The 25,788-nt window shown below is 35.7% G+C and overlaps 1 protein-coding gene across 11 annotated transcripts in view; it reads left to right on the forward strand.

Moving 5' to 3' along the window:
* The window catches only part of AKAP9 (A-kinase anchoring protein 9), a 195,387-nt gene that overhangs the window by 52,537 nt on the left and 117,062 nt on the right, over window positions 1–25,788 (forward strand). For all 11 annotated transcript variants that reach the window (XM_055307480.1, XM_055307482.1, XM_055307481.1 and 8 more), the window contains 2 exons: window positions 13,890–14,120; window positions 17,182–17,226. In XM_055307480.1, the coding sequence (XP_055163455.1) occupies window positions 13,890–14,120; window positions 17,182–17,226 (276 nt within the window). The remainder of the gene's footprint in view (window positions 1–13,889; window positions 14,121–17,181; window positions 17,227–25,788) is intronic.

Genomic DNA, 25,788 nt, shown 5'->3' on the forward strand with positions numbered 1-25,788 from the left:
AATTAATGTTTAAATTTTGATTTGCATAAATTTCTTTTATAATGAAAATACATGTCTGAGCATTTTTACTCAGTGATTTCCCTTTAATACGAAAACTCTCACTTTTCCACTTCAACCAATAGCAATTTTTATAATAGAGATTGAAAAGAGGAGAAGATTCATTTGGGATATATATATTTATATGTGTATACCCACACATATATATGTATATTTTTTAGTTGAGTATATATTTTAAATTCTAAGGGTAAAATCCAGTATAAGTAATTTTAGTAGGCCTTAGGGTTTTATATATATATATTTATTTATTAGAGTGAGAGAGAGCGAGTGAGCAAGAGAGAACATGAGTGGGGGTGGGCAGAGGGAAAGGGAGAAGCGGGCTCCCTGCTCATGGGGGCTCAATCCGAGAACTCTGAAATCATGACCTGAGCTGAAGGTAGACTTTTAACTGACTGCGCCATCCAGGCACCCCCGCAGGTCTCAGGGTTGTAATCTTAAGACAGGAGAGTCTGTATGCAGGCTTTTTTTCCTTTAGGATTTGAATTTAAGCATTTTTAAGGTTCTAGAGTTCTTTTTTATCTCAATGCCATCATATTTCAGAGGCCAAGTAGGTTATACGTATTCAGAAAGCATCTCAGCTGAAAACCAAAGTCCTTTTAGGTATTTTGCAATTGTTTTCCTATATCCTGCAAACTCATAACCCAATCCCATTATTTTTTTTAATTCAGAATTTGTTTTGGGGCTCCTGAGTGGCTCAGTCAGTTAAGTGTCTGCCTTTCTGGCTCAGGTCATGATCCTAGCTAGGGTCCTGGGGTCAAGCCCCTCAAGGGGCTTCCCTCTCAGTGAGGAGCCTGCTTCTTTTCCCTCTGCCACTCCCCCTGCTTGTGGCCTCTTGCTTGCTCTCAAATAAATAAAATATATTTTTAAAAATATATGTTTTATATTTAGCCTTTTTCTTTCCATTCTAATACCATTCACTACCCAGTAAAATCAGGCCCACTTTACCTCATCTTCTATTTGGTTTCCCTGGCACTCTGCTTTACTTTTTTGGATCCAACCAGTCATCACATTTTGCTGATTTTACCTCCTAAATATTTCTTGATTTATGCCCATTTCTGTTCCTATCTCGTTATCTCTCACTTGGACGATGGAAGTTTGACAGTGGAATAAAGAATATGAATTCAATAGTAATAGTAGCTACCAGTTATTGAGCACTTTCTAATGCAAGGCATTATGCTAAGGGTTATATTTATTAGCTCATTTAATCCTTACAACTGTTCTAAGAGCTGTGGATACTGTTGCTATCCCTATTTTATAGGTGGGAAAACTGGAGAGGTTAAGTAATTTGCACAGAGTCATAGTGACAGAGCAGGGGTTTAAATCCAGTCTGTCCAGGGGCACCTGGGTGGCTCAGTTGGTTAAGCGTCTGCCTTTGACTCAGGTCATTATCCCAGAGTCCTAGGATCAAGCTGCTCAGGGGAGAGCCTGCTTCTCCCTCTCCCTCTGCTGCTCTCACTGCTTGTGGTGTATGCTACGTGATTTTTCCAAGTTGTTGTTACGAAAAGCAATATAATTGTAGTGGTTATGAGCTCAGACTAGACCAGATCATCTAGGATCAAATCATGGCACTGCCATTTTTTAGCTTTGTGACATTACGCAAGTTCCTTAACTATTCTGTGCCTCTGCTCTCCATTTGGAAGATGAGAATAATAACAGTACCTGCCTTGGGGTTCTGAGAATTCAGCTAATACTTATAAAGTACTTAGAGGGCAGCCTGGGTGGCTCAGCGGTTTAGTGCTGCCTTTAGCCCAGGGCGTGATCGTGGAGAACTGGATCAAGTCCCACGTCAGGCTCCCGACATGGAGCCTGCTTCTCCCTCTGCCTGTGTCTCTGCCTCTCTCTGTCTGTCTCTCTCATGAATCAATAAATAAAATCTTAAAAAAAAAGTACTTAGAATATTGTCAGACTATGAGAAGTGTTCAAGAAGTATTAGCCATCATCATTATCCTTCTCATGCTAGAGCATAGAAGATTAAGGTATATAGCAGAAAATTAGATTGGAGAAATAGACTGGGATCAGATAATGAGAAGCCATAGGTGTTATTTAAAGTAGTATAGATTTTATCCTAAAAGTAGCAGAAAACTGTTAAAAGAATGTATATTTGATATGTTTAACCTCTGAAGAGGTTATTCCTTCCAAAAAATATATCCCGTAGTCAGGTAGATATGCTACCACCAGGTGGCAGTTCTGTTATTACTATGTAGATGAAGCAGTAAAACCATTTTTAAAAAATTATAAAATATTGATTTGATTAATATAGCTAAATGTAAATACAAATATCCTAATTCTAGTAGGACTTTTTTCTTTTCTTTCTTTTTTTAAACATTTATCTATTTGAGAAAGAGAGAGCTCACAGGAGTGTACAAGCAGGGGAAAGGGGCAGAGGGAGACAGAAAAGGAGAATCTCTAGCAGACTCCCTGCTGAGTGAGGAGCCCACCATGGGGCTTGATTCAGCAACCTTGAGATGGTGACCTGAACTGAAGTGAAAAACTAGATGCGTAACTGACTGAGGCACCCAGGCATCCTGGGCTATTTTATTTTCAAAAACCTAAGATTATTTAAGGAAGGAAAGAAAATAGTTATTATTATAAAGATAGATTTCAAAGGAAGGTAAATGAAATATAATTGGGCCTCATGGGAACCTGAAAAGGCATTTGGAATCAGTGCTGTTCTCTACATCATCTCTTATCTTTCATAATATCTGATATTCCCCTTTTTGCAGGTCAGTTTACACATGACCAAAAATTATGAGATGAATTCCCAAGTCTGTCCTAGTTAATGAGGTTGTTTCTCAACTATATACTTAAAAAAAAAAAGAAAAGCAGGGGGGAGAAGACTTATTTAAGTAGTGGGAGCCTGTCTCTTCATAGAATAAGCACCTAGCCTAGTGATTCCCAAACTTTTTTGCAAACAAGCACCTAGGAAGCTTCAAACAATTTTGAATCCTAAGTCATACTCCAGCCCAAAATCAGAGTGTCTGGGGTAGAGTCAGAACTTTTTTTTTTGAGAGCAATTGAGTGTGGGAGTGGGGGTGGGGCAGAGGGAGTCCATGACCCTGAAACCCTGAAATCATGACCTGAGCCGAAATCAAGAGTCAGACGCCCAACCAACTGAACCACCCAGACACCTCTGGACTCACTATTTTTTTAAAAAAATATTTATTTATTTAAGAGAGAGAGAGTAGGGGGAGGGGCATAGGGAGAGAATCTCAAGCGGACTCCTGAGCCAGAGGTCACGGTGCTCAGTCTCACAACCCTGAGATCATGACCTGAGTTGAAACCAAGAGTCAGATTCTTAACTGACTGAGCCACCCAGGCACCCCAAAACTCACTATTTTTTTTAAAGATCCTCAGTATGTAGTAAAGTTTCAGATCCAGTAACATCACTGTGTGATTGTGCAACACTGAGTGATTGATTATACATGAACATGTATATGCCATCTTACTTTCCTTGGTGTGCAACTGAAGAAGTAGGGATGATACATGTCAGCAAGAAAACTGGCTATGTTAGATATAGGGAAAACTATTTGAGTCTGCAACATGACTAGCAGGTTTATAAGGTGAATTTTACATTATGGTTGATTTTAGGGATATTTGTAGATTTTATTTGTTTATTTGTTTATTTATTTATTTATTTATTTAAAGATTTTATGTATTTATTCATGAGAGATGAGAGAGAGAGGGAGAGGCAGAGACACAGGCAGAGGGAGAAGCGGGCTCCATGCAGGGAGCCCGATGTGGGACTCGATCCTGGGTCTCCAGGATCTGGCCCTGGACTGAAGGCGGTGCTAAACCACTGAGCCACCCGGGCTGCCCTATTTATAGATTTATATGATTATTATATCATACACTGATTTTAGAATCCTGCATGTAAGATGTATCTCCCCTCTGTTATCTTTCTTTCTTTTTTTTTATTATTTATTCATGATAGTCATAGAGAGAGGAGAGAGAGGCAGAGACACAGGCAGAGGGAGAAGCGGGCTCCATGTCGGGAGCCCGACGTGGGACTCGATCCCGGGACTCCGGGATTGCGCCCTGGGCCAAAGGCAGGCACTAAACCGCTGAGCCACCCGGGGATCCCCTCTCTTTCTGGACATCTTTCTTGCCTCCTTGTTCCCTAATTCCAGGAGAAGAATTGAATTAACTTCTTTTCTCAAACTAGAGTGGCAGAAGAGACCTGGGTGTCATAGAAGGTAGGAGCCCTGGCTAATTTCTTCAGAAGGAAGTTCTGCATACTTTAAAAATACCTAAATTAATTGTGATTCATCTACAAAAGAATAAATATAAAATGTATAGATAAGGGGCACCTGGGTGGCTCAGTTAGATGTCCATGTCTTGATTTCAGGGTTGTGAGTTCAAGTCCACACCCAGTGTGGAGTCTGCTTAAGAAAAATGTATAGTTTTTTTGTATAGTCTACAAGAATTACCTTTATACTTGCTACCCAGCTTAAGAAATAGGCACATTCAAATACATTTGAAAATCTAATTCCAGGGATGCCTGGGTGGCTTGGTGGTTAAGCGTCCGCCTTTGGCTCAGGATGTGATCCCGGAGACCTGGGATCGAGTCCCACATCGGTCTCCCTGCATGGAGCCTGCTTCTCCCTCTGCCTGTATCTCTCTCTCCCTGTCTCTCATAAATAATAAATAAATAAATTAATTAATTAATAATAAATAAAATCTTAAAGAAAGAAAAGAAAATCTAATTCCATCTCCTCCCCCTTGCCACTTCAGGTAACTACAGTTCTGAATTTTATCATAGCTTTGCTTTTCTGTATCACATATGTATACATAAACTTTACTGGTTTTCCTGGTTTTGAAGTTCAAAACTTAATCATGTTGTAAGCAGTCTTTAGTGATTTGCTTTATGTTCAGTGTTATGTAGAGAATGTTCACTTCTGCATAGTTATTCCATTATTGGAATTTTCCCTTAGTATCTTTGGCATTGGGTTGTCCAGGTTTCTTTTTGCTATTACAAACATTGCTGCTGAGTTAACTTTTGTCCATCTTCTGATGCACAGCACATGCCAAGAGCTAGATGTGTGCAGATTGTGATCTCAAGGCCTGTCAGTTCTTGGGGAATAGTGACTGTGTTAGGAAAGGAGGCAGGAAGAATAAATGAAGCCAAAAGCAAACTATTACTTTTGTGTTTATTAAATACCTCATTATATCACATAAATGATCTTGGACAGATATTCTTTGGAGCTGTTATGGACACTGGAAAGCTGACAGGATGGGCCTTTGAACTGCCTAGATGTAGTAGTTCTTCCATTATTAAATTGAGAATTCCTGCAAAAAGAAGATACATATATCAGAAGGAATAGTAGTCTGTAACCTATGGCTTATAAAGGAAACCTCAAGTGATAAACTGGCTTGTATTTATGTTGCTAAGAGAGATCATATCTGTTACAGATATACCTTGGTTTAAGGATTCTCCTTGGTAAAAGATGTACACTGCTTTTATTTACTTATAAAGAGATTAGGCTTTATAATATGCAGAGACTATATAAAATTTGGACATAGTCCATTCTTCTCACTGTTTTAGTAACTGAGGTGACAGTGAAATGCAAGAGGCAGGTGGCATGTGCACAGTGAAGATGTGATGACCTGTCAGTGTTGGCAGTTACACTTACAAGGTTTGGTGATGGTGTCTGGTGAGGCTGATGAAAGTGCCTGGGTCCCAGGACAGCATATTCCTGGGCTCTGCCTTCTCTGTTTTTTAGAATGAGATTTGTGTTAGATGTGTAGTTGTATTTTGTCATTTAAAAAAATGGTGATATTAATTTACAAGCCCATGGTAGTCTTACTAGCGAATATTGTTTACAGATCTGAGGGGGAGGGACACTGAAGATTTTTCAAAGAAGAAAACAATCACCCATAGTCTCAAGTCTCAACCCACAAGTAATCACTGTTTGTGGATTCTTTGTTTCTGTGTAAGTTTTTAAACTTAACTGGAATCATATTCTATGCAGTTTGGGCCTCATATTCCCCTGACTTTATGTTGAGAGCATTTTCTCACATTAAAATTTTTTGGGGAAACATTATTTTTGACAGTTACATTGTATGGTTGTGCAACAATGTAATCATGGGCCTGGTATACCATCTTTAAGAAAAAATTCATATTAAATAATCTCTACACCTAGTGTGGGACTCGAACTCACAACCCCGAGAGTCACATGCTTTTCTGACTGAGCCAGCCAGGTTACCCCATCCTTTTTTTTTTCTTTTTTTTTAAAGAAACTGCAGATGTTCTAAAGTTCTGAGGAATACTGCCTAAAATTATTGTTTAGTGATACCTCTTTTTTTTTTATTTTTTTATTGGAGTTCTAGTGATACCTCTTTTTATAAAAAATCTTTTTTTATTCAACAAATATTCATTTGAGAACCTATGCACAAGCACTCTTCTAGACTTAAGAGTATTATGTAGGCTTTGATTTTGATTAAGAATCCCTGCCCTCGGGACACCTGGGTGGCTCGGTGGTTTGGCATCTGCCTTTGGCCCGGGGTGTGATCCTGGAGTCCCAGGATCGAGTCTCGTGTCAGGCTCCCTGCATGGAGCCTGCTTCTCCCTCTGCCTCTGCCTCTCTCTCTGTGTCTCTCATGAATAGATAAATAAAATCTTAAACAACAACAAAAAAAGAATCCCTGCCCTCCTGGAGCTTACCGTCTGGTTATTTGTTCTGAAATAAATTGACTTCATATAATCAGTAACATGAGTCTAGAACAGTATTTTGATAATTTTACATACTTATATTTGTTCTAAATACAAGAGTCGGGATCCCTGGGTGGCGCAGCGGTTTGGCGCCTGCCTTTGGCTTAGGGCGCGATCCTGGAGACCCGGGATCGAATCCCACGTCGGGCTCCCGGTGCATGGAGCCTGCTTCTCCCTCTGCCTGTGTGTGTCTCTGCCTCTCTCTCTCTCTCTCTCTCTCTCTCTCTCTCTGACTATAATAAATAAAAATTTATAAAATAAATAAATAAATAAATAAATACAAGAGTCATTCTACTTTTTATTCTGCATCTGTCATCTTTTGTTTGGGGTCATTTGGTAATAGATACTGTTTTTTGAATTGTTTTTCAGGCAGTGGTTTTTGTTTGATTTTTAAAAGAGGAAGTGGGGAGGGGCAGCGGGAAAGGGAAGGGGAGAGTCCCAAGAAGGCTCCACACCCAGTATGGAGCCCAACACTGGGCTTAATCCCACAACCCTGAGATCATGACCTGAGCTGAAACCAAGAGCCAGACGCTTAACCAACTGAGTCACCCAGGAGCCCTTCCAGCAATGTTTTTGGTTTGTTTTTTTTTAAGACTCTTATAATGTAAAATTCTAGCTTCTCCTCCTTTATAAGTGAGAGTAGGAGGAGGAGAAGAGATAGAGGGAACAATTGAAAAAATTCTTCCAGAGAGCCCTTAAAACTGGAAGAAATCTTTATTTTTTAAAATTTGTTTGAGAGAGAGAGAGAGCATGCACACATGCATGTGTGAGTGGGGTGGGGGGAGAGGGACAGGGAGAGAGAATGCAAGCAGACTCCCTGCTGAGCATGGGGTCTAATGCCAGCTCAGTCTCATGATCCTGAGATCATGACCTGAGCTGAAATCAGCAGTTGGACACGTAACTGAGCCACCCAGGTACCCCAAAACTTGAGAGAATCTTAAAACGTCCTTCGAATCTACCTTTTCATTGTACAGTTGAAGAAATTGTGTTCTGCTGAGGTCAAGTGGCTTGTCCAGTGTCCTAAAGCTAGCTTATTATACTCTTTTCACATGTAGCAATCCAGTACTCTATTATATGTAATCTGTATTTTTTTTGAAATAGTATTTTCACTCAACAAATATTTGTGCCTACTATGTGCCATACAACGAAATGTATTAAAATATTCAAAATTAAAATGATTCCTTAGACTGCAGAATCTGTTTTCTTCTTAGACATGAAGGTGTTACAAAGCTAATAAAAAAATCTATATTGAATGAGATTATAGAATAAAAATATAAATAAAACTGATGGCTCAGTAATATAAAGTTCTGAGGTCTTTTCCCTATCTGATATTTTTGAGGCTATTTGGCATTATTATCTTCCAACAGTTTGTGATACTGTTAGAAAATATGCTTCAGAGCATCCTTAAAATGTTGCTTTTGTCTTCTTTGCTTTTCAGTTGCCCTACATACAAATTGTCTTTGAGTCAACTGTTATAATCTTCTTTTTGTTTCCATAGTTAGGCCCCTGGAATTTTGTTGTAATAGTTTGTACAGCATTCTTGTGCAGCATTCATTAAGGAATATTAAAAAGGTTTAAAGGCAGCACTAACAAGTACACATAGTTAACATAATTAGAATTAATTAGGATTTCTTAAATTTTCTACAGCGAAAACATAGAAAATGGCTCAATTGATTACAGCTGTTTTTGGAAACTGGAGAGACTAGATAACATTATTTTATCTCTTTTGGATTTTTGTGTGTATATTGTGTGTTTTCCCACCAGTTTTGTCAAAAAAGTATTTGTTGGTTTAGTGATTTCTTATATTCATGCCTTTAAACTTAGTGTTCTAGGATTTGAAGTATAATAACAAATGAGGGGATAAAAGGAACTCAGTGCATGGAACATAAATTGATATAAAAGAAAAAAATGGATTTGGAGTCAGGTGATCTTGTTCTATTTTGTCGCTTCACTGATTATGATCTTAGGCAAATAAGATCTCAGCTTCCACGTTCTTTTTTCTAGTAGGATACTTCCTGACCTCTTCTGACATCCCCAACCAGATTAAGTCTTTACATTGTAGGCTTTCTTTTGTACCTAAATGTTATCGTCAAAGCACTTTTTATTTCTTGAAATGATATATTTCTGTTTTATCTATATTTGTTTAATTTGTTCTTCTTACCTGGATTACAAATCAGAGGAATATGGTTTGTATCTGTTTGATTCATTACTTCCTATACCACCTGTACTACCGTTAGCACAGTGCTGGATACATGATAGGCAGTTAGTAAATATTTTTCAAATAAATAAACTACTTAATACCTGTCACATGCCAACATATTTCCTTCACAGATAAAAACTCAAGAACCACATTTCCAATAGAAAGCCACCTTTGAGAAAATCAGGTTAGCTGAAAGTCAGGAAGCTCCCATACCACCTACTTAAAGATATATAGGAGTACTTTTATTTGTGAAATTGTATGCTAACTTTTATCTTACTTGCTTCTCACAACTCAGTGAAGTAATAGACTGGCCTTAACTGAAAGATCCTACTAGTAGGACAATGTATTTTGATTCATTTTTAGCACAATGCCTGGCACGTAGTTAACACTCAGTGAACACTTGATAAACAGGTTACAATTCGTAGGTTTTTTTTAAGGGACACTATAAAAACTTGGCATGTTTTTATATAGCTATTTTAAGTTCTTTATTTTATTGAGGTTGATTACTTACAAAATTTTAAGTATTGAACTTAGGGAATAAATTATCAGTCATTTTTGTTTAGTAGTATATTCATGTGCTGGTCAGAGTGAGATATTTGTTTGAGATCTGAATCAGTTTTGAAAGACAAGTGTATATGGACATGATATCTTTCCAGTAAATCTTGCAACTATTTCTGTGCCTACATATGTTAACGTTTTTATAATTGGCTTCCAAATGACAAACACAGATGGCCGTAGTCTGAATTTTCAGCGTGTTTTAGAATAAATGTTTTCCCAGTAATTTAAAGTGTATCATTTCAATATCAGATGATTAACTAATTGAGTAGTTTCTGATTTTTGTTTTTCTGCTCACTGGCCACTTTTCAGATTTAAAATAAAAATAGTCTAGATAGGTATAAGAAATCAGACTTATGGTATGATCTTACTCCTCTCGTACTTTTATGAAATGGAATTCTTGCTGAAAAGCTGTTGTGGAAATTATATATTGATTTTTAAAATCAAAGTATAATTAACATGTAGCATTTGTATTAGTTTCAGGTGTACAATATAATGATTCAGCAATTTTATACATTTCTCATTGGTCATCAGGATAAGTGTATTCTCACTTGCCTTTATCTGTTTCACCCATCTCTTGTCTCTACCTCCCCTCTACAGTTTCATCTCTGTATTTGAGTGTCTTTTTATGTTTGTTTTGTTTTTTAAATTCCACAGACAAGTGAAATTATGTTATTTGTCTTAGTCTGACTTACTGTGTTTAGTATAATGCCCTCCAAGTCTTCCCACATTGTCTCAAATGGCATGATCTCTCTCTCTTTTTTTTAGAGAGGTAGAGAGACGGAGGGAGGGGCAGAGGGAGAGAGAGAATCCTAAGCAGACTCTGCACCCAGTGTGGAGCCTGACTCAGACTTGATCCCATGACCCTGAGACATGACCTGAGCTAAAATCAAGTTAGACGCCCAACCAGCTAAGCCAGTGGCACAGTCTTGTTTTTTTATGGCTGTATAATATTCCATTGTCTATATGTAGCACAACTTCCTTATCCATTTGTCTATCAGTGAACTCTTAGGTTGCTTCCATATCTTGCTTATAGTAAATAATACTACAATAAACATGGGGGTGTAAATATCTTTTTAAATTCATGTTTTCATTTTCTTTGAGTAAATATAGTGGAAGTACTGGATTACATGGTAATGCTATTTTTAATTTTTTGAGGTATCTCTATACTGTCTCACAATGGCTGCATCAATACACACTCCCAGCAGCCACCCAAAAGGGTTTTCATTTTCTCCACATCCTCAGCAACACTTATTTCTTGTGTTTTTGATTTTAGTCATTCTGACAAGGAGTAGAGTGATGCTCAGTGTGGTTTTGATTTGCATTTCCTTGATGATGAGTGTAGCTTTTTATGCATCTGTTAGCCATCTATATGTCTTCTTTGGAGAAATGTCTATTCAGAACCTCTGTTCATTTTTTAGTCAGATTGGTTTTTTTTCATGTTGAGTTGCATAGTTCTTTATAATTTTTATGAAACAGAACTCTTGCTAAAAAGCTATTTTGGGCATTATTTTTGAGAATTAGGTGTCTGGTTTTGTTTTGTTTTGCCTGATGGAGCAAGAGATGGTGAGAGGGATTATTTTTTGTTTAAAATCATTTAATTGCTGATTTTAATTCTGAGATCATGAAACTTTTCTACATAGTAGAATTAGATATGCCTGTTATATCATAATTGCCTTGTTTATGGAACAGTGCTTAAAATGATTTTTTTGGTGGTGACTTTTCTGTAAAAGATAAGGGTTTTTTTTTTCCACTCAACATATATTCTTTTAGTACTGTTCCAGACTTTAAATATATAGCAATGAATGGAACAAAAGTCTTTATTCTCATACTGTTTACCTTCTGATTAATCGTTCTGAAAAAATAGTATAACTTTGTATAATCAGTAAAAGGCCTAAAACAGTGTCTAGTAATTTTATGTTCTGAGAAGTGATTTGCTCTAAACATTGTAATAAAACCATTCTATCTTTTTCAAAATTTTTATTTATTTAAGTAATCTCTATTCCCAATGTGGAATTTAAACTCACGACCCCGAGATCAACAAGAGTTTCATGCTCCTCTGACTGAGCCAGCCAGATGCCCCAAGAACCCTTCTACTTTTTATTCTCTATTAATAACTTTTTCATTTTGTTTCATTTAGTAATGAATGCCTTAGAGGTGTTTATTTAAAAATCAAACTTTTTAAAATACAGTTTTAGTTTTCTCCTTTTTTACATATTTGTACATATAAATATATATATAATCTAACAAGTTGAAATTTTAAACAGAATATTCATCTTTGTCTTTATATTCTCTGCTATCTGGGTATGTTTTCTAACACAGCATGGAATTTTAAGAAGTTTCTGAAGTTGAACTTACATATCAAGAATGTTACTATTATTAATATTTTTTCTTGGTTTTATGTCCTCTGTGAGGGATCTTTTTAAATGATGTGCCTAGACTTTTCATTCTATTTACAGATAACATGTAATAGTGTTTCAGTTGGTTTATTTTTAAGAATGAATTTACTGTCCTCCAAAGTAGTTTAAATGCATTCCAGCAACTTAATAATGTACAAATAGAGGCAACTGGTCTTAACATCTGTTCCTTAAGGCAGACATAAAGTAGGGTAACAGGCCAGTTGCTAAATAACTGGGAAAAGTTTTTAATGTGATATATTTTACATTCTACAGGATCAGCAACTGATTAGATATTTCTGACTTGTGAGTTAGATGTCTTTAAGTGATCACTACTACATAGCTGTATCCTTTTTTTCACCTGCAACAGACAAAATAAGTATAAAATATGCTATAAGCTCTGGTATTTGTCACATATTTTGATAGCTAATAATATCTATGTCATTATTAAGTTTGTTTTAATACTTCATAGCATAAGAAATTTGTTGGCTATCTTTGTGCTTGGTCATATAATTAATTATATAATTAATACACTGGTAGTAGATTTCCTTCTTTTAAGGCACAAAGGGGCTTATACCTGTTCTTACGCTTTTCTCTAAATGATCAAGTAGCTCAAATTAAATTTAAGAATTGGTGACTAGTAGTTGCTTCATGTAAAATTTAGAAAATTTGTTCCATAAGAAAGGAAATTTCAAATGAGCATAAAGAAAAATACCAGTAGTCTCCAATCTAGGGAGATACCAAAGTTGTAGTTATATTCTTCCAGAATTTATCTATGCCTTTTGACGTCTCTGAGCCTGAGCCCTGCTTGTCTTTGTCGAAAGAGATGCACACCATTTTCCTTTTATTAAAAAAAGATTCTATTGCAATATTATTTTATATATACGACTGTGTCATAAACAGCTTTATATTTTCACATATATTTTTATATAAACATCTTTATTATTATGGATGATATATGTTAACATTATTTTAGTTGAGTTAATCCAGTGTTGCCCAAAGTATATAATGCATACTTCCGATTTTAGGTGGTGATAAGGTATTTTAGGTGATACTCTGATCCAATATTAAATAATAGTGAATGGTATCATAAGAAAGTTAATACTTTACCAGGTTTTTTTTTTTAGCCCATCTGTTTACAGTAAGCCAAAAGTCTGTTTGATGCTCATATATCCTTAATACTCCTTTAACACTTGTCTGTTTCTCTTACAATCTTCAGCAATAATACCTAACTAAAAATTTAGTAATGTAGTGTTATTTTTCGTTACAGTTATTCCTGTTTGCTATTTTCTTTAAGGAAATCACAAGTGATAGTGGCTTTTAATTTATACCAGGATAGAAAGTCTCTTATTAAAATAAATATAGATTAGTAAGTATGCTAGTTAAAACAGGTTAAGTTAATGATGAGTATATAGATGGCGTTAGGGCATAGCAAAAATCCTGATGATATGCAGATGGTTAGGGGGTAGGAAGCACTATTGTTTAACATTTAAGTTATTTCAAAATTTTTCCCGTTAGAAACAAGGCTACAGTGATCATTTGTACAGCTAAATCTTTTACATGGACAAATTACATTTAGTATAAATTAGTAGAAGTCCCAGAAATTTCACAAGGCAAATGCATTTAGACCTCTTATATTTTTGCATAATCTAACATTCAGAGATTACTCTCGCTAAACAGTGAGTGAGACTGCCTATTTTCCCTATTCTACTCAACTCTGGGCTAATTTTTTTTTCTTTAGACATAACATTTTCATTTCTTAATATTTGAATAGCATTCATTCAGAAGTACCTAATTTCTTTGCAATTCAGTAGTTATATTAAGAACTCTGATAACTGTCCTTTATTTAGTTATCATTTTAGTGATGGTTTGATCTTATAAAGAAAGTGACTCCAAAGATACTTGCTTTTTTCATAGTGACGGTAAAGAAAAATTATCTCTAATGATACGGACAATGTCTTTTTTTCCGTAGCTTGCCCAGTTTCGACAGAGGAAAGCTCAATCTGATGGGCAGAATCCTTCTAAGAAGCAGAAAAAAAAGAGGAAGACTTCAAGCAGTAAACATGATGTGTCAACATACCATGCTTTGAATATTGAACACTCACAAAGTGATGAAATGTACATAAATAGTTCTCAGAGAGTAGGAACAACTGTGACTCCTGAATCCACGATAATCAAACGTGATGAGGTCTTCTCTGTTGAAGTAAGTATTCATCTAGATTTTTGAATGTTAGAATTCCAAGTGGAAAGTTGTAATGACAACACTCATTAGTACCCTGTGCCATTTTTGTGAGCTTGATTCAATAAACATTTGTAGTACAACAACTGTAATACATCAGGGATTCAGCAGCAAGGATACAAAGGGAAATATAACATTCTCTGCCCCTTAGGAAAGTCAGTCAAGTGGGGAAGGCAGATGTAAGATAGTCTGTGTACTCTGATTACAGCTATGGTAACAAAAATGCATATGGAACCCTTGAGTACCATGGTTTGCGGGAATGCTAAGCTTAGCTATAGTAAAGTAGGTAAGGCAACCTCTGTGATGAAGAAGCAACATTCACAAGAACATGAAACTATATGATGTGATTTGGAAACTGTAAGAAGTTTAGTTTTAAAAGCATCACAGAATAATGGGGATGGGGTGATGGTAAAGGTGAGAGGCAGGAGATTGCACCTGGCCCATAGTAGGCTCTAAATAAAGACTAGTTTTCTTCCTTTCTTTAGTAGTGTAATTTTCCAGATAAGGTGATGTGGGAGAATTTAAAAGTGGGTTGACATGGTGTGTGGGGTGGAGCTTACCAACTAAGACCAGGAGTAGAGAAGGCTGGGATGCTTAGGAGAAAGAGTGGTGGACAAGAAATATAATAATTATAATTTGGATTGTATGCTGCCATATTTATATAGAAACAAAGATTTAAATGATATATAGGATTTGAGCTTTATGAAAAAGTTCAGGGGTGTTAGAGATTTGCTAAGAGTAGATCTTTTTGTAATTCCCTACTTAGAATTTTTGAGCATCTTGGCTATGTAGATTATTATTTTTCATCAAATTTGGGAAGCTTTTGGGCATTGTATCTTCAAATATTCTCTCTGCTCTTTTCTGTCCCCTCTTCTGGGTCTCCTATTTTTCATGTTACTATGTTTGATATTGTTGCACAGATCTCTCAGGCTCTGTCATTTTTCTTCATTCTCTTTTAATCTTTTCCTTAGACTGCTTAATTTCAATTGAACTCTAAAAGTTTGCAGATTCTGTCTTATCAGATCTGTCAAGCCCCCTAATGAATTTTTCATTTCAGTTATTTTACTTTTAAAAAAATTTATTATTTTTTACAATTTTTATTATTTTTTAAAGTAATCTCTACACCCCACATGGGGTTTGAACTCAACCCCACAATCAAGAGTCGCATGCTCTACTGACTGAGCCTGCCAGTCCTCTTTGGTTCTTTTATAGTGATATTCTCTATTTTGTAAGGCAGTATCCTTATAGTTTTCTTTAGTATTTTCAACTTCATTTTATTCACTTATTTGACTATATTTAAAATAGGTAGCTTAAATACAGCTTTGTATATTAAGCTTTGTATATTAAGTCCAATATTTGTGTTTCCTCAGGAACTGACTGCTGTTTTTCTTGTATATGGGCCAAACTTTCCCTTTTCTTTATCTTAGAATTGTTGAAATCTGGACCTTTTAAATAATATAATATGGTAACTCTGGTGCTCGATGTGGTTTGAAGATGTATTTGGTATCTTTTTCTGCATAACAAATCAATGTTTGGGCTTCTCTCTAGAGTTTTAGCATTTTCAGTGCAAAGAGTATCTTGTTCACCATTTCATCCTCAGAAAACAGATTTTAGTACACAATATATATATATATTTAATCTATAGCTGTTTATTTTTTTTAAGATTTTATTTATTCATGAGACACACACACACACACACACACACACAGAGGCAGAGACACAGGCTGAGGGAAAAGCAGGCTCCATGCAAGGAACCCAATGTGGGACTCGATCCCAGGTCTCCAGGGTTACACCCTGAGCTGAAGGTGGTGCTAAACCGCTGAGCTAGCCTGGCTGCCCTCTGTAGCTGTTTAAAAGGCATAAGTGAATCAACCTTGAGGGCTTGGGTCATGAAAGTATTTTAGATTTAAAAGAGGGTCATATAAGTTAGGAACCACTGTGACAGAATTTTAGAATATGGGTAAGCTCATTTCTGTTCCTGACAGCAGTTACTGCATCAGAGAGGAGGTAGACTTAGAGCGTGATATTGGGTGACGAATAAAATTTCCTTAAGGATAGATGAGAAGGGAGACGGTGATGGTTCATATTTGTTGACTGAGATGGTGAAATATCTGATTCTCTTTTCTCACTTGTAAATTGAGATTCTTAGATGAATGAGTGAACAGTGAAAGCAGTGAAAATTTAAGTTTCCTCCTTGACTCTTTCTGGTGGTTCTAAACTGAGGGAAGCTCAGAAAAGTCACTCCATACCCAAATCCCAGCGATGTAAGAATGAAACAGAAATGTCTTAGAAAGTGTTTTAGAAGCTGCAAAGGTGTTCATAACAATGAAGATTGTGATTTTTACTTCAGGTTGTTACTACTTTTCTAGCCTCAAGATTTGATGATTTTCTTTTCTTTTCTTTTTTTAAAGTAATCTGTAAGCCCAGAGTGGGGCTCGGACTCACGACCCCGAGATTACGCGTCACGTACTCTACCAACTGAGCCAGGAGCACCCATGATTTTTCTTTTTGAAGAAATTGAACTCTTGACTAACATTTTAAGACTTTGTTTTATTTAAAAGAGACATAAGAATTAGTGGGATGATATCTCATTTGGTGCTTTTGTCTTACAAATGATATGTAATACATATTTCACATAGAAATACTATGTGAAAGTACTTCTTGATACTTTTATATTTAGAAAAATGCCTCATGGTAAATTTCAGATGTGTTAGCCATTATGATTCATAGAATGAAAACTTCAAAGGTTTCAGGGCGTGTGGCTGGGTCAGTCGATAGAGCATGTGAGTTTTGATCTCAGGGTTGTGAGTTCAAGCCCCAGTTGGGCATAGAGCTTACTTAAAAAAAATGAATTAATAAAATAAAATCCACATACATAAAATTTTTTTTAATGTTTGAATAATTTTTACTAGTTTTTTAGTGATATGTGAATTTTCTGTCATATGTTACTAATCGTAATGGGTTAATAAAGTACAATGTTTGGGGTGGAAAGCCTTAATGTAATTGGTTTTTATTTTTGTTTTAGCCAGAAAGTGAAATTTCAACTACGGCAGATGATTATAGTTCAGAGGTAAGAATAAGTAATATTATGTGGATTGACTTTTTATATTATTTTTGAAACTTATTAACACTATTTCTTGCAACTCATGCTTATGTATTTTTTTATAAATATAATGAAGTATAGCATAACAAAATATAATGTAAATGACCTAGGAAGCCTGAGGGTAATTTTTTTATATATATATATTTTTTTTCAGACTATTAACTAAGGTCTGAAATCTGTTTGAATAGCTTGGGCCTTAATTAAATGGAGGCCTTAAGTTTCTAGGAAAGTGATACTGAGATTCTAGGATTAATGATTGTCATAAGGTCTCCCTATTCAACACAGTAAAAATTTCATTATACAGACTATTTGACATTCAAACATAGATGTTTGAATTCTATATAATTGCATAAGTTTATTTGTTGAAATTAATGCTGCAACCAATAGCAATTTTTAATTTAGGTGATAAAAGCTAATATAGGCATTGGCTACATTAGGAAATACCTTCTTTATGTGTTATTAATAAATATATGGCATATTGTTATCTTTTTCTTATTCTTTTAGATATCATTGTCATTTCTTTGGTCCAGAATTTGAGGATATGGAAAGTTATTCCTTACTCTGAATGGTTCAGCAACTCAGTGTATTCCATAAGTTTTGATATATTGTATGTTTCTAATACCAAGAAACGAGACAACTTCATGTTCTTAAATGAACAGATTACTGTTTTGAAATGCTAGTGGGAATACAAACTTTGATACTTCAAAAGTATAATGTGCTTAAAAGCTGGGAATATACTCAGTAGTAATCTGGTCAGGAAAATAATTAACCAAGGTTAAATAAATAAATTGGTACCTGGTTTATGCTACATAAAGTTGCCCATAGGGGATGTATCTCAATTTAAGATACATTCAGAGAATCTGGCCTTGTGACTTTAAATTTGGGGCTTAGGGATCCCTGAGTGGCGCAGCGGTTTAGCGCCTGCCTTTGGCCCAGGGCGCGATCCTGGAGACCCGGGATCAAATCCCACATCGGGCTCCCGGTGCATGGAGCCCGCTTCTCCCTCTGCCTGTGTCTCTGCCTCTCTCTCTCTCTCTCTCTCTCTCTCTCTCTCTCTCTCTCTCTCTCTCTGTGACTATCATAAATAAATAAATAAATAAAATTAAAAAAAAAATTTGGGGCTTATATATGAAAACAACACTGCTTTTTACTTCTATAATGCCTTACGTTCTTTTTTGAAAAATTTATTTTTACTCATTATTTTTAAATTGAAGTATAGTTGATATGGAATACTATATTAGTTTTAGGTGTACAACATAGTAATTTGACATTTATATACATTACAAAATGCTCCCACAATAAGTGTAGTTACCACCTGTTACCATACAAAATTATTTTAATATTGTTAACTATATTCCCCGTGCTGTACTTTACATCCTCTTGGCTTATTTATTTTATAACTGGAAGTTTGTACCTCTTCTTCTCCTTTACCTATTTCTCCCATTGCCATACTTTCTCTCCCTCCTGGCAACCACCAGTCTGTTCTCTGTATTTATGAGTCTATTTCTGTTTTGTTCATTTATTTTGTTTTTTAGATTCCACATATAAGTGAAATCATAGGGTATTTGTCTTTCTCTCTTTTTTTAAATATTATTTGTTTCTGTGATCTCTACACTCAACATGAGGCTCAAATTCATGACCCCGAGATCAATCATCTGATGCTCTTCTGACTGAGCCAGCCAGGTGTCCCTTTCTCTGACTTATTTCACTTATCCATGTTGTCACAAATGGCAAGATTTCATTTGTTTTTATAGCTGAGTAATTTTCCATTATACACACACACACACGTAAATTAGGAAAGCAGCACTGCTTTTTTCTTTCTATAATCCCTTACATTTTTTAAAAAATTATTTTTATTCATTATTTTTAAATTGAAGTATAGTTGATATAGAATATTAGTTTCACATATATGTATATGTATGTGTGTGTTTGTATATAAAATGGAAAATTAATCAGCCATAAAACAAATGAAATCTTGCCATTTGTGTCACAGATATACACATATATATATGCCATATCTTCTTTACCCATCTATTGATGGATACTTGGGTTGCTTCTAGGTCTTTGATATTATAATAATGCTACATACAGTAAGCACGGGCATACAATATATCTTTTTAAATTGATGTTTTCATTTTCTTCAGGTAAATACTCAGAAATTAGAATGAATCATATAGATCTATTTTTAATTTTTTGAAGGCCTGCCATACTATTCTCCATAGTGGCTGCACCAATTTATATTCCCACTTACAGTGCGTAAGGGTTTCCTTTGTCCTACATTCTCACCGACACTTGTTATTTCGTGGTTGTTTTTTTTTTTAAGTAGCCGTTCTAACAAGTGTGAAATTATATACATCATGATAATGAGCATCTTTTCATGTGTTTGTTGGTCATACGATATCTTCTCTAGAAAAATGTCTTTTCAGGTCTTCTGCTCATTTTTTAATTTGATTGTTTGGGTTTTTTTGCTTTTCTTTCTTTCTTTGGTGTTAAATCCAATTAGTTATTTTCATTAAATTTATTTTTTATTATTTTTAAAATTTTTTATTAAGTTTTTTAATTTCAACTCAGTACAGTTAACATATGGTATTATATTAGTTTCAGGTATACAATATAATGATTGATCAATTCTAAACATTACTCAGTGCTCATCATGATAAGTGTACTGCTTAATCTCCCATCACTTATATTACCCATTCCCCCCACTCCCCTCCCCTATGGTAACCCTCAGTTTGTTCTATGTAGTACTTATATGTGGAATGTAAGAAATAGTTCAATGGACCATAAGGGAAGGAGAGGAAACTGAATGGGGGAAAATTAGAGAGGAAGAGAAACCTTGAGAGACTCAACTCTGGGAAACAAACTGAAGATTGCTGGACAAGAGATGTGGGGGTAATGGGGTAACTGGGTGATAGGCATTAAGGAGGACGTGGGATGTGATGAGCACTGTGTGTTATACTATGTGTTGGCAAATTGAATTTAAAGTTTTAAAAAAGAGTCTGTTTCTTCATCTATCTCTTTTTTTCCCCTTTTGGTCATTTGTTTCTTAAATTCCACATATGCGTGAAATCATATTGCATTTGTTTTTCTCTAATTTATCTCACTTGGCATTATATTCTCTGCTAAGAGTTTTTTTTTTTTAATACATTTTGGATATTGACCTTTTAATGGATACGTCATTTACAAATATCTTTTAGTATGTTGCCTTTTAGTTTTGTTGATGGTTCCCTTCATTGTACAAAAGTTTTTAGTTTGATGTCGTTTCAATTGTTTATTTTTGCTTTTGTTGCCCTTGCCTAACAAGACAGATCCAAAAATATATTCCTAAGGCTGAGGTGTAAGAGTTTACTTCTCACATATTCTTGGAGGAGTTTTATAGTTTCATGTCTTTTTTTTTTTTTAGATTGATTTTATTTATTCATGAGAGAGAGAGAGAGGGGCAGAAACACAGGCAGAGGGAGAAGCAGGCTCCATGCAGGGAGCCCCATGTGGGACTCGATCCTGGGACTTCAGGATCATGCCCTGAGCCAAAGGCAGATGGCTCAGCCACTCAGCCACCCGGGCATCCCTATAGTTTCATGTCTTTAATCCATTTTGAGCTTATTTTTGTGTATGGTGTTAAGAGTGGTTTCATTCTTTTGCATGTAGCTGTCCTGTGTTTTTAGCAGCATTTATTGAAGAGATGGTCTTTTCTCCATTGTATATTTTTACCTCCTTTGTCATAGATTAATTGACCTTATAAACATGGGTTTTTTCTTAGGTTCTCAGTTCTTTTCCATTGACTATGTGTCCATTTGTGTGCCAGTACCATACTGTTTTGATTACAATAGCTTTGTAGTATGGTTTGAAATCTGTTCCCTCCAGCTTTGTTCTTACTCAAGATTACTTTGGGTTTTTGGGGTCTTGTGGTTCCATACACATTTTAGGATTATTTGTTCCGAGTTCTGTGAAAAATGCTATTGGTATTTTGATAGGGTTTACATTGAATTTGTAAATTGCTTTGAGTAGTATGGACATTTTAACTATATTAATTCTTTAAACCCATGAGCATTGTATAACTTTCCCTTTATTTGTGTCATCTTTGGTCTTTCATCAGTGTCTTACAGTTTTCAGAGTACATGTCTTTCACCTCCTTAGTTAAATTTATTCCTAGATAATTTATTCCCTTTGATGCAGTTGTAAATGGGATTTTCTTAATTTCTCTATTTTGTAATTTAGTGTATCGAGATGCAACAGATTTCTATATATTAATTTTAATGTCCTGAAGCTTTACTAAATTCATTTATTAGTTCTAATAGTTTTTTAGTGGAGTCTTTAGAGATTTTATATGTAGTATCATGTCATCTGCAAATAGTAACTGGGCTACAACTGCTGTGGGTACACTGGTGGGTAGGGCTGGCCCTGGCATGGCTTAGCCAAGAGGCCTGGCTGCAGCTGCTACAGGTATGCTGGCGGGTGGGGTTAGTATGCAGTGTGACTTGACTGGGAGGCTCGGTGGCCACTGTCATGGGCATGCAGATGAATGGGATTCCTTAGAGCAGGGGTCACTTTGCAAAAGTGCCTGCCAGGGCAGTTGAGTTGGTTGGAATGACTTTGCAGGGGAACACCAGAGCAGGGTGAGTGGTGCTAGGAAGAGAGAGTGTCAGAACTGGGGCCCACCTGTTTCAAGCCAGATGGGCTGAAGAAGACCAAGAAAAATAGTACCTGCTAGCACTTCCATTCCCAGAGAAAGTTCCTGCAGATCTTTGCCTGTATAGCACAGTCCCTCAAATTAATAAATCTCCTTCAGATATATAGTCCAGATGCTTTGCAAACTGCTACCTCTGGGCTGGGTCTCTGAGCAGGTGATGTTGTACACTGGCCTTTTAAGAGCAGAGTTGAGGTTTCTTATAGACCTCTCCTCTCCCAGAGTTAAGCTGGTTTAAATCCAGATGTTTATGGGGGCTCATATTCTCCATGCAGATCGACGGGGTGGGGTGCCCAGTGCAGGAATGCACCCCTTGCTCCTCAAAGACCTTCACACCTGTGATATCTCTCCTGCTTGTGAGTTGCCACAGGGGAGGTTTAGTTTCTGATTGCATTTCTACCCCTTCTGCCCTTCTTGATGTGGCTTTTTCTTTTTTTTTTTTAATTTTTTTTAAAATGTATTTATGATAGTCACACACACACAGAGAGAGAGACAGAGACACAGGCAGAGGGAGAAGCAGGCTCCATGCACCGGGAGCCCGACATGGGATTCAATCCCGGGTCTCCAGGATCGCGCCCTGGGCCAAAGGCAGGCGCTAAACCGCTGCGCCACCCAGGGATCCCGATGTGGCTTTTTCTATCTTTAGCTGTGGATGAGTTGTTCTGCTAGCCTTTAGGTTGTTCTCAGTGAGTTGCAGTATATGTAGTTGCAGCCTTGGCATGCTCGTGGGGAGAGGTGAGCTCAAGACCCTTTTTCTCAGCCTTCTCGCTCGCTTTCTATAATGCCTTAATTCTTTTAGTTTGTCTTTCTTGATTGAAAGTTTCAGGTGTTTTTATATCTGAACTGCCCATGTCTGGGATACCCCAGGACTCCACAAAGTGCTTTTTTTTTCTTTATACTAAGGTAAATTATTTTATAAGCCAAGTGGTTACAGGTCAGACCATCTCATATATGCCTGTGAAATTTGATTAAAATTCATATAGCCACTTTTTCACTTTGGGATAAGAGAGTAAACTTTAATTTTTATTAATACAGATTTGAAAGGTAAGGACATCAAAAGATTGTGATTTTTAAGTTCTCTTTGAAAATATTATTGGAAAGTCTTATTACAAGAAGTTACTTTTTGCCTTGATTTTTTAAACTATAAAACTGGTGGGAATTACAAGGTCCAGAAGAATGTATTGAAACTATTTATCTGTGATACCTAATAAATATGATGTATTTTGAAGTAAGGTACAAGTAATATTTAATTGTAATTCCTACAGATAGAAGTTAAAATATACTGACCATGGTTGAACAACAAGAAATATATTTGGAGAAGCCTGGGTGGCTCAGCGGTTTAGCGCCGCCTTCAGTCCAGGACCTGATCTTAGAGACTCAGGATCGAGTCCCACGTCAGGCTCCTTGCATGGAGCCTGTTTCTCCCTCTGCGTGGGAGAAATCTCTCTCTCTCTCTCTCTCTCTGTGTCTCTCATGAATAAATAAATAAAATCTTAAAAAAAAAACAAATATATTCTACATGTAAATGTGTAATTTCTATATATTTGCATATGTAGTCACATATATTATTGTTATATACATACATGAGTAGTTATGTACATGGATAAATATATACCTATACATACATATGTATTTTTTTCCAAACAACATTTCAGGAAACATACTTCTGTTTACTATGTGACATGACCTTTGACACTTTTTTAAAAAATTATTTATTTATTTATTTATTTATTTATTTATTTATTTATTCATTCATTCATTCATTATTTCATTCATTCATTCATTGAGTCATGAGAGACAGAGAGAGAGGCAGAGAGAGAGGCAGAGACACAGGCAGAGGGAGAAGCAGGCTCCATGCAAGGAGCCCCATGTGGAACTTGATTCCGGGACTCCAGGATCACGACCTGAGCCAAAGGCAGATGCTTAACCGCTGAGCCATCCAGGCATCCCAACACTTTTTCTTTTTAATGGTGGTCACAAAAACTAAATGGATTAACTGATTTATAATTTGAAAAAAAACAGAAGATTATACACTGAAAAAGATACTTATGAAATAATTTTTGACAGATTGACCTGATTTGTTCATAACCCTTGTGATACATATTTTGGGCCTGGATTCATGATGGATTATACTGTGACAAAGTTATATATTCTCTTTGTCCATAGAAAACAGTAGAAAAATTGTGAAATGTTTGAAAATGTTTCATTAAGACTGCTGATATGGGGACTGGTTGAATCCATGATACTCTGGGCTAGTTTTGAGGCTTTAGCTATTCCTGTAGTGTTAAAAGTGGTTTAATTGAGGTAGAATTACAGGGGACTTCTAAGCCATAGTCCCACTTTCAGGAGGCAGAAGAATCATCAGTAAGCCCAATTTATAAAATGAGGGGTAAATCTCATCTAGGAAATACATAGATTGTAACTTTATTATAAATGCCAGGTTTGCAAAGTTTTAATAATCTTAGCTGCTCTTGTTTGCATTGGAGCATTTTTTTGAATTTCAGAATTAGTTTTGAATCGTAGGTAACATAATTATCTTGTGTGTTTTTTAAATATTGCTGTCATTTTTCTGGTATGTAGGGAAGTAAGGTAATATAGGACAACAGGAGCTTTGAAGCCTTAGTTCAGACTTCAGCTTCATCACCCCCAAAGTGTATCAACTTGAGCCCATCACTTAAACTCTGCAGTTTTTTCACCTATAAAACAGGGTATCTACTTCACAGTGTAGTTGTGAGGGTTATTTGATAATATTTAGTATGGTGTTTGGCATAGAAAAGATGATTGACAAAGTTTGGTTTTCTTTTTTTTTTTTTTTACTGCTCTTCAGTAGAAATACACATTTCTTCACACTAAGTAAATGGAATGAGTGATGACAATTCTTTTAACAAATTATTCTCAAAAAGATTTCAGGTTCTGATTACTTACTTAGAACTTAATTTGGAAATTTTATGCACACAGATATGATATGTACTTAATTTTCTTGACTTCTTTGGCTGGTGTTCTCATTGGATTGAATAATGGATTCGGGCTTAGAAAGAATTAGATAATATTATCCTATGATACCTAATAAGATCTCTTTTATATAAATGTGTACCCAATTACATATACCAGAGAAATCAGACTAAATAAAAAATGCCTTTCTTACAGATTAATTTAAATTATACATAATCTTTTCAGTCCTGCATGAAGAGATATTTAATAATCCAAATGCTGTATGTACATGAAATATTTTTACTGATAGCCTTTAAGCAGGGTCATTTGAAGAATGTTGCTAATGCTGGAGGTAACCTAGACACATGACAGGTAAATTAATCGGCTTTGCTAAATATGGAAAGATGAGGTGATAATAGTGCATAACTCTCATTACGGATTTCATGTGATTATTTAGTACTACTTAAGCAAATCACTTGTATGATTCATGATATTTTTGAAATGACTAGCTGGAGTTGGAGACATAGCCTATAGCCATGAAGTTGTATAAAATTAGCCTTCCAACTTTGACTTTTTTTTTTTTAACCTTACCTCATTTTCTTTTTCTCACTCCCTGCCTTAGCTCTATTGAGGTATAATTGACAATTAAAAATTGTATATGTTTAAGGTGTACAGTGTGGTGTTTGATATTCAACTTTCACTTTAAATGGATGATCTTAACCTCATTAGTTACTTGGCTCCAATTCCATGAGTCACCTAGGTATACCGAACTCCTGTTTTTCATGAACTTTTATGATTCATCAGATTCTTATTTTATTAAAATATCCATTAATATTTTGAATGTATATAGTACCAAATTAAGTATGATAAGGATAAGATACTGATAGTAAGTTAGTCTTTTATGTTTTTAA

Source organism: Nyctereutes procyonoides, unplaced genomic scaffold, assembly GCF_905146905.1.
Source record: "Nyctereutes procyonoides isolate TBG_1078 unplaced genomic scaffold, NYPRO_anot_genome, whole genome shotgun sequence".
Lineage (NCBI taxonomy): Eukaryota > Metazoa > Chordata > Mammalia > Carnivora > Canidae > Nyctereutes > Nyctereutes procyonoides.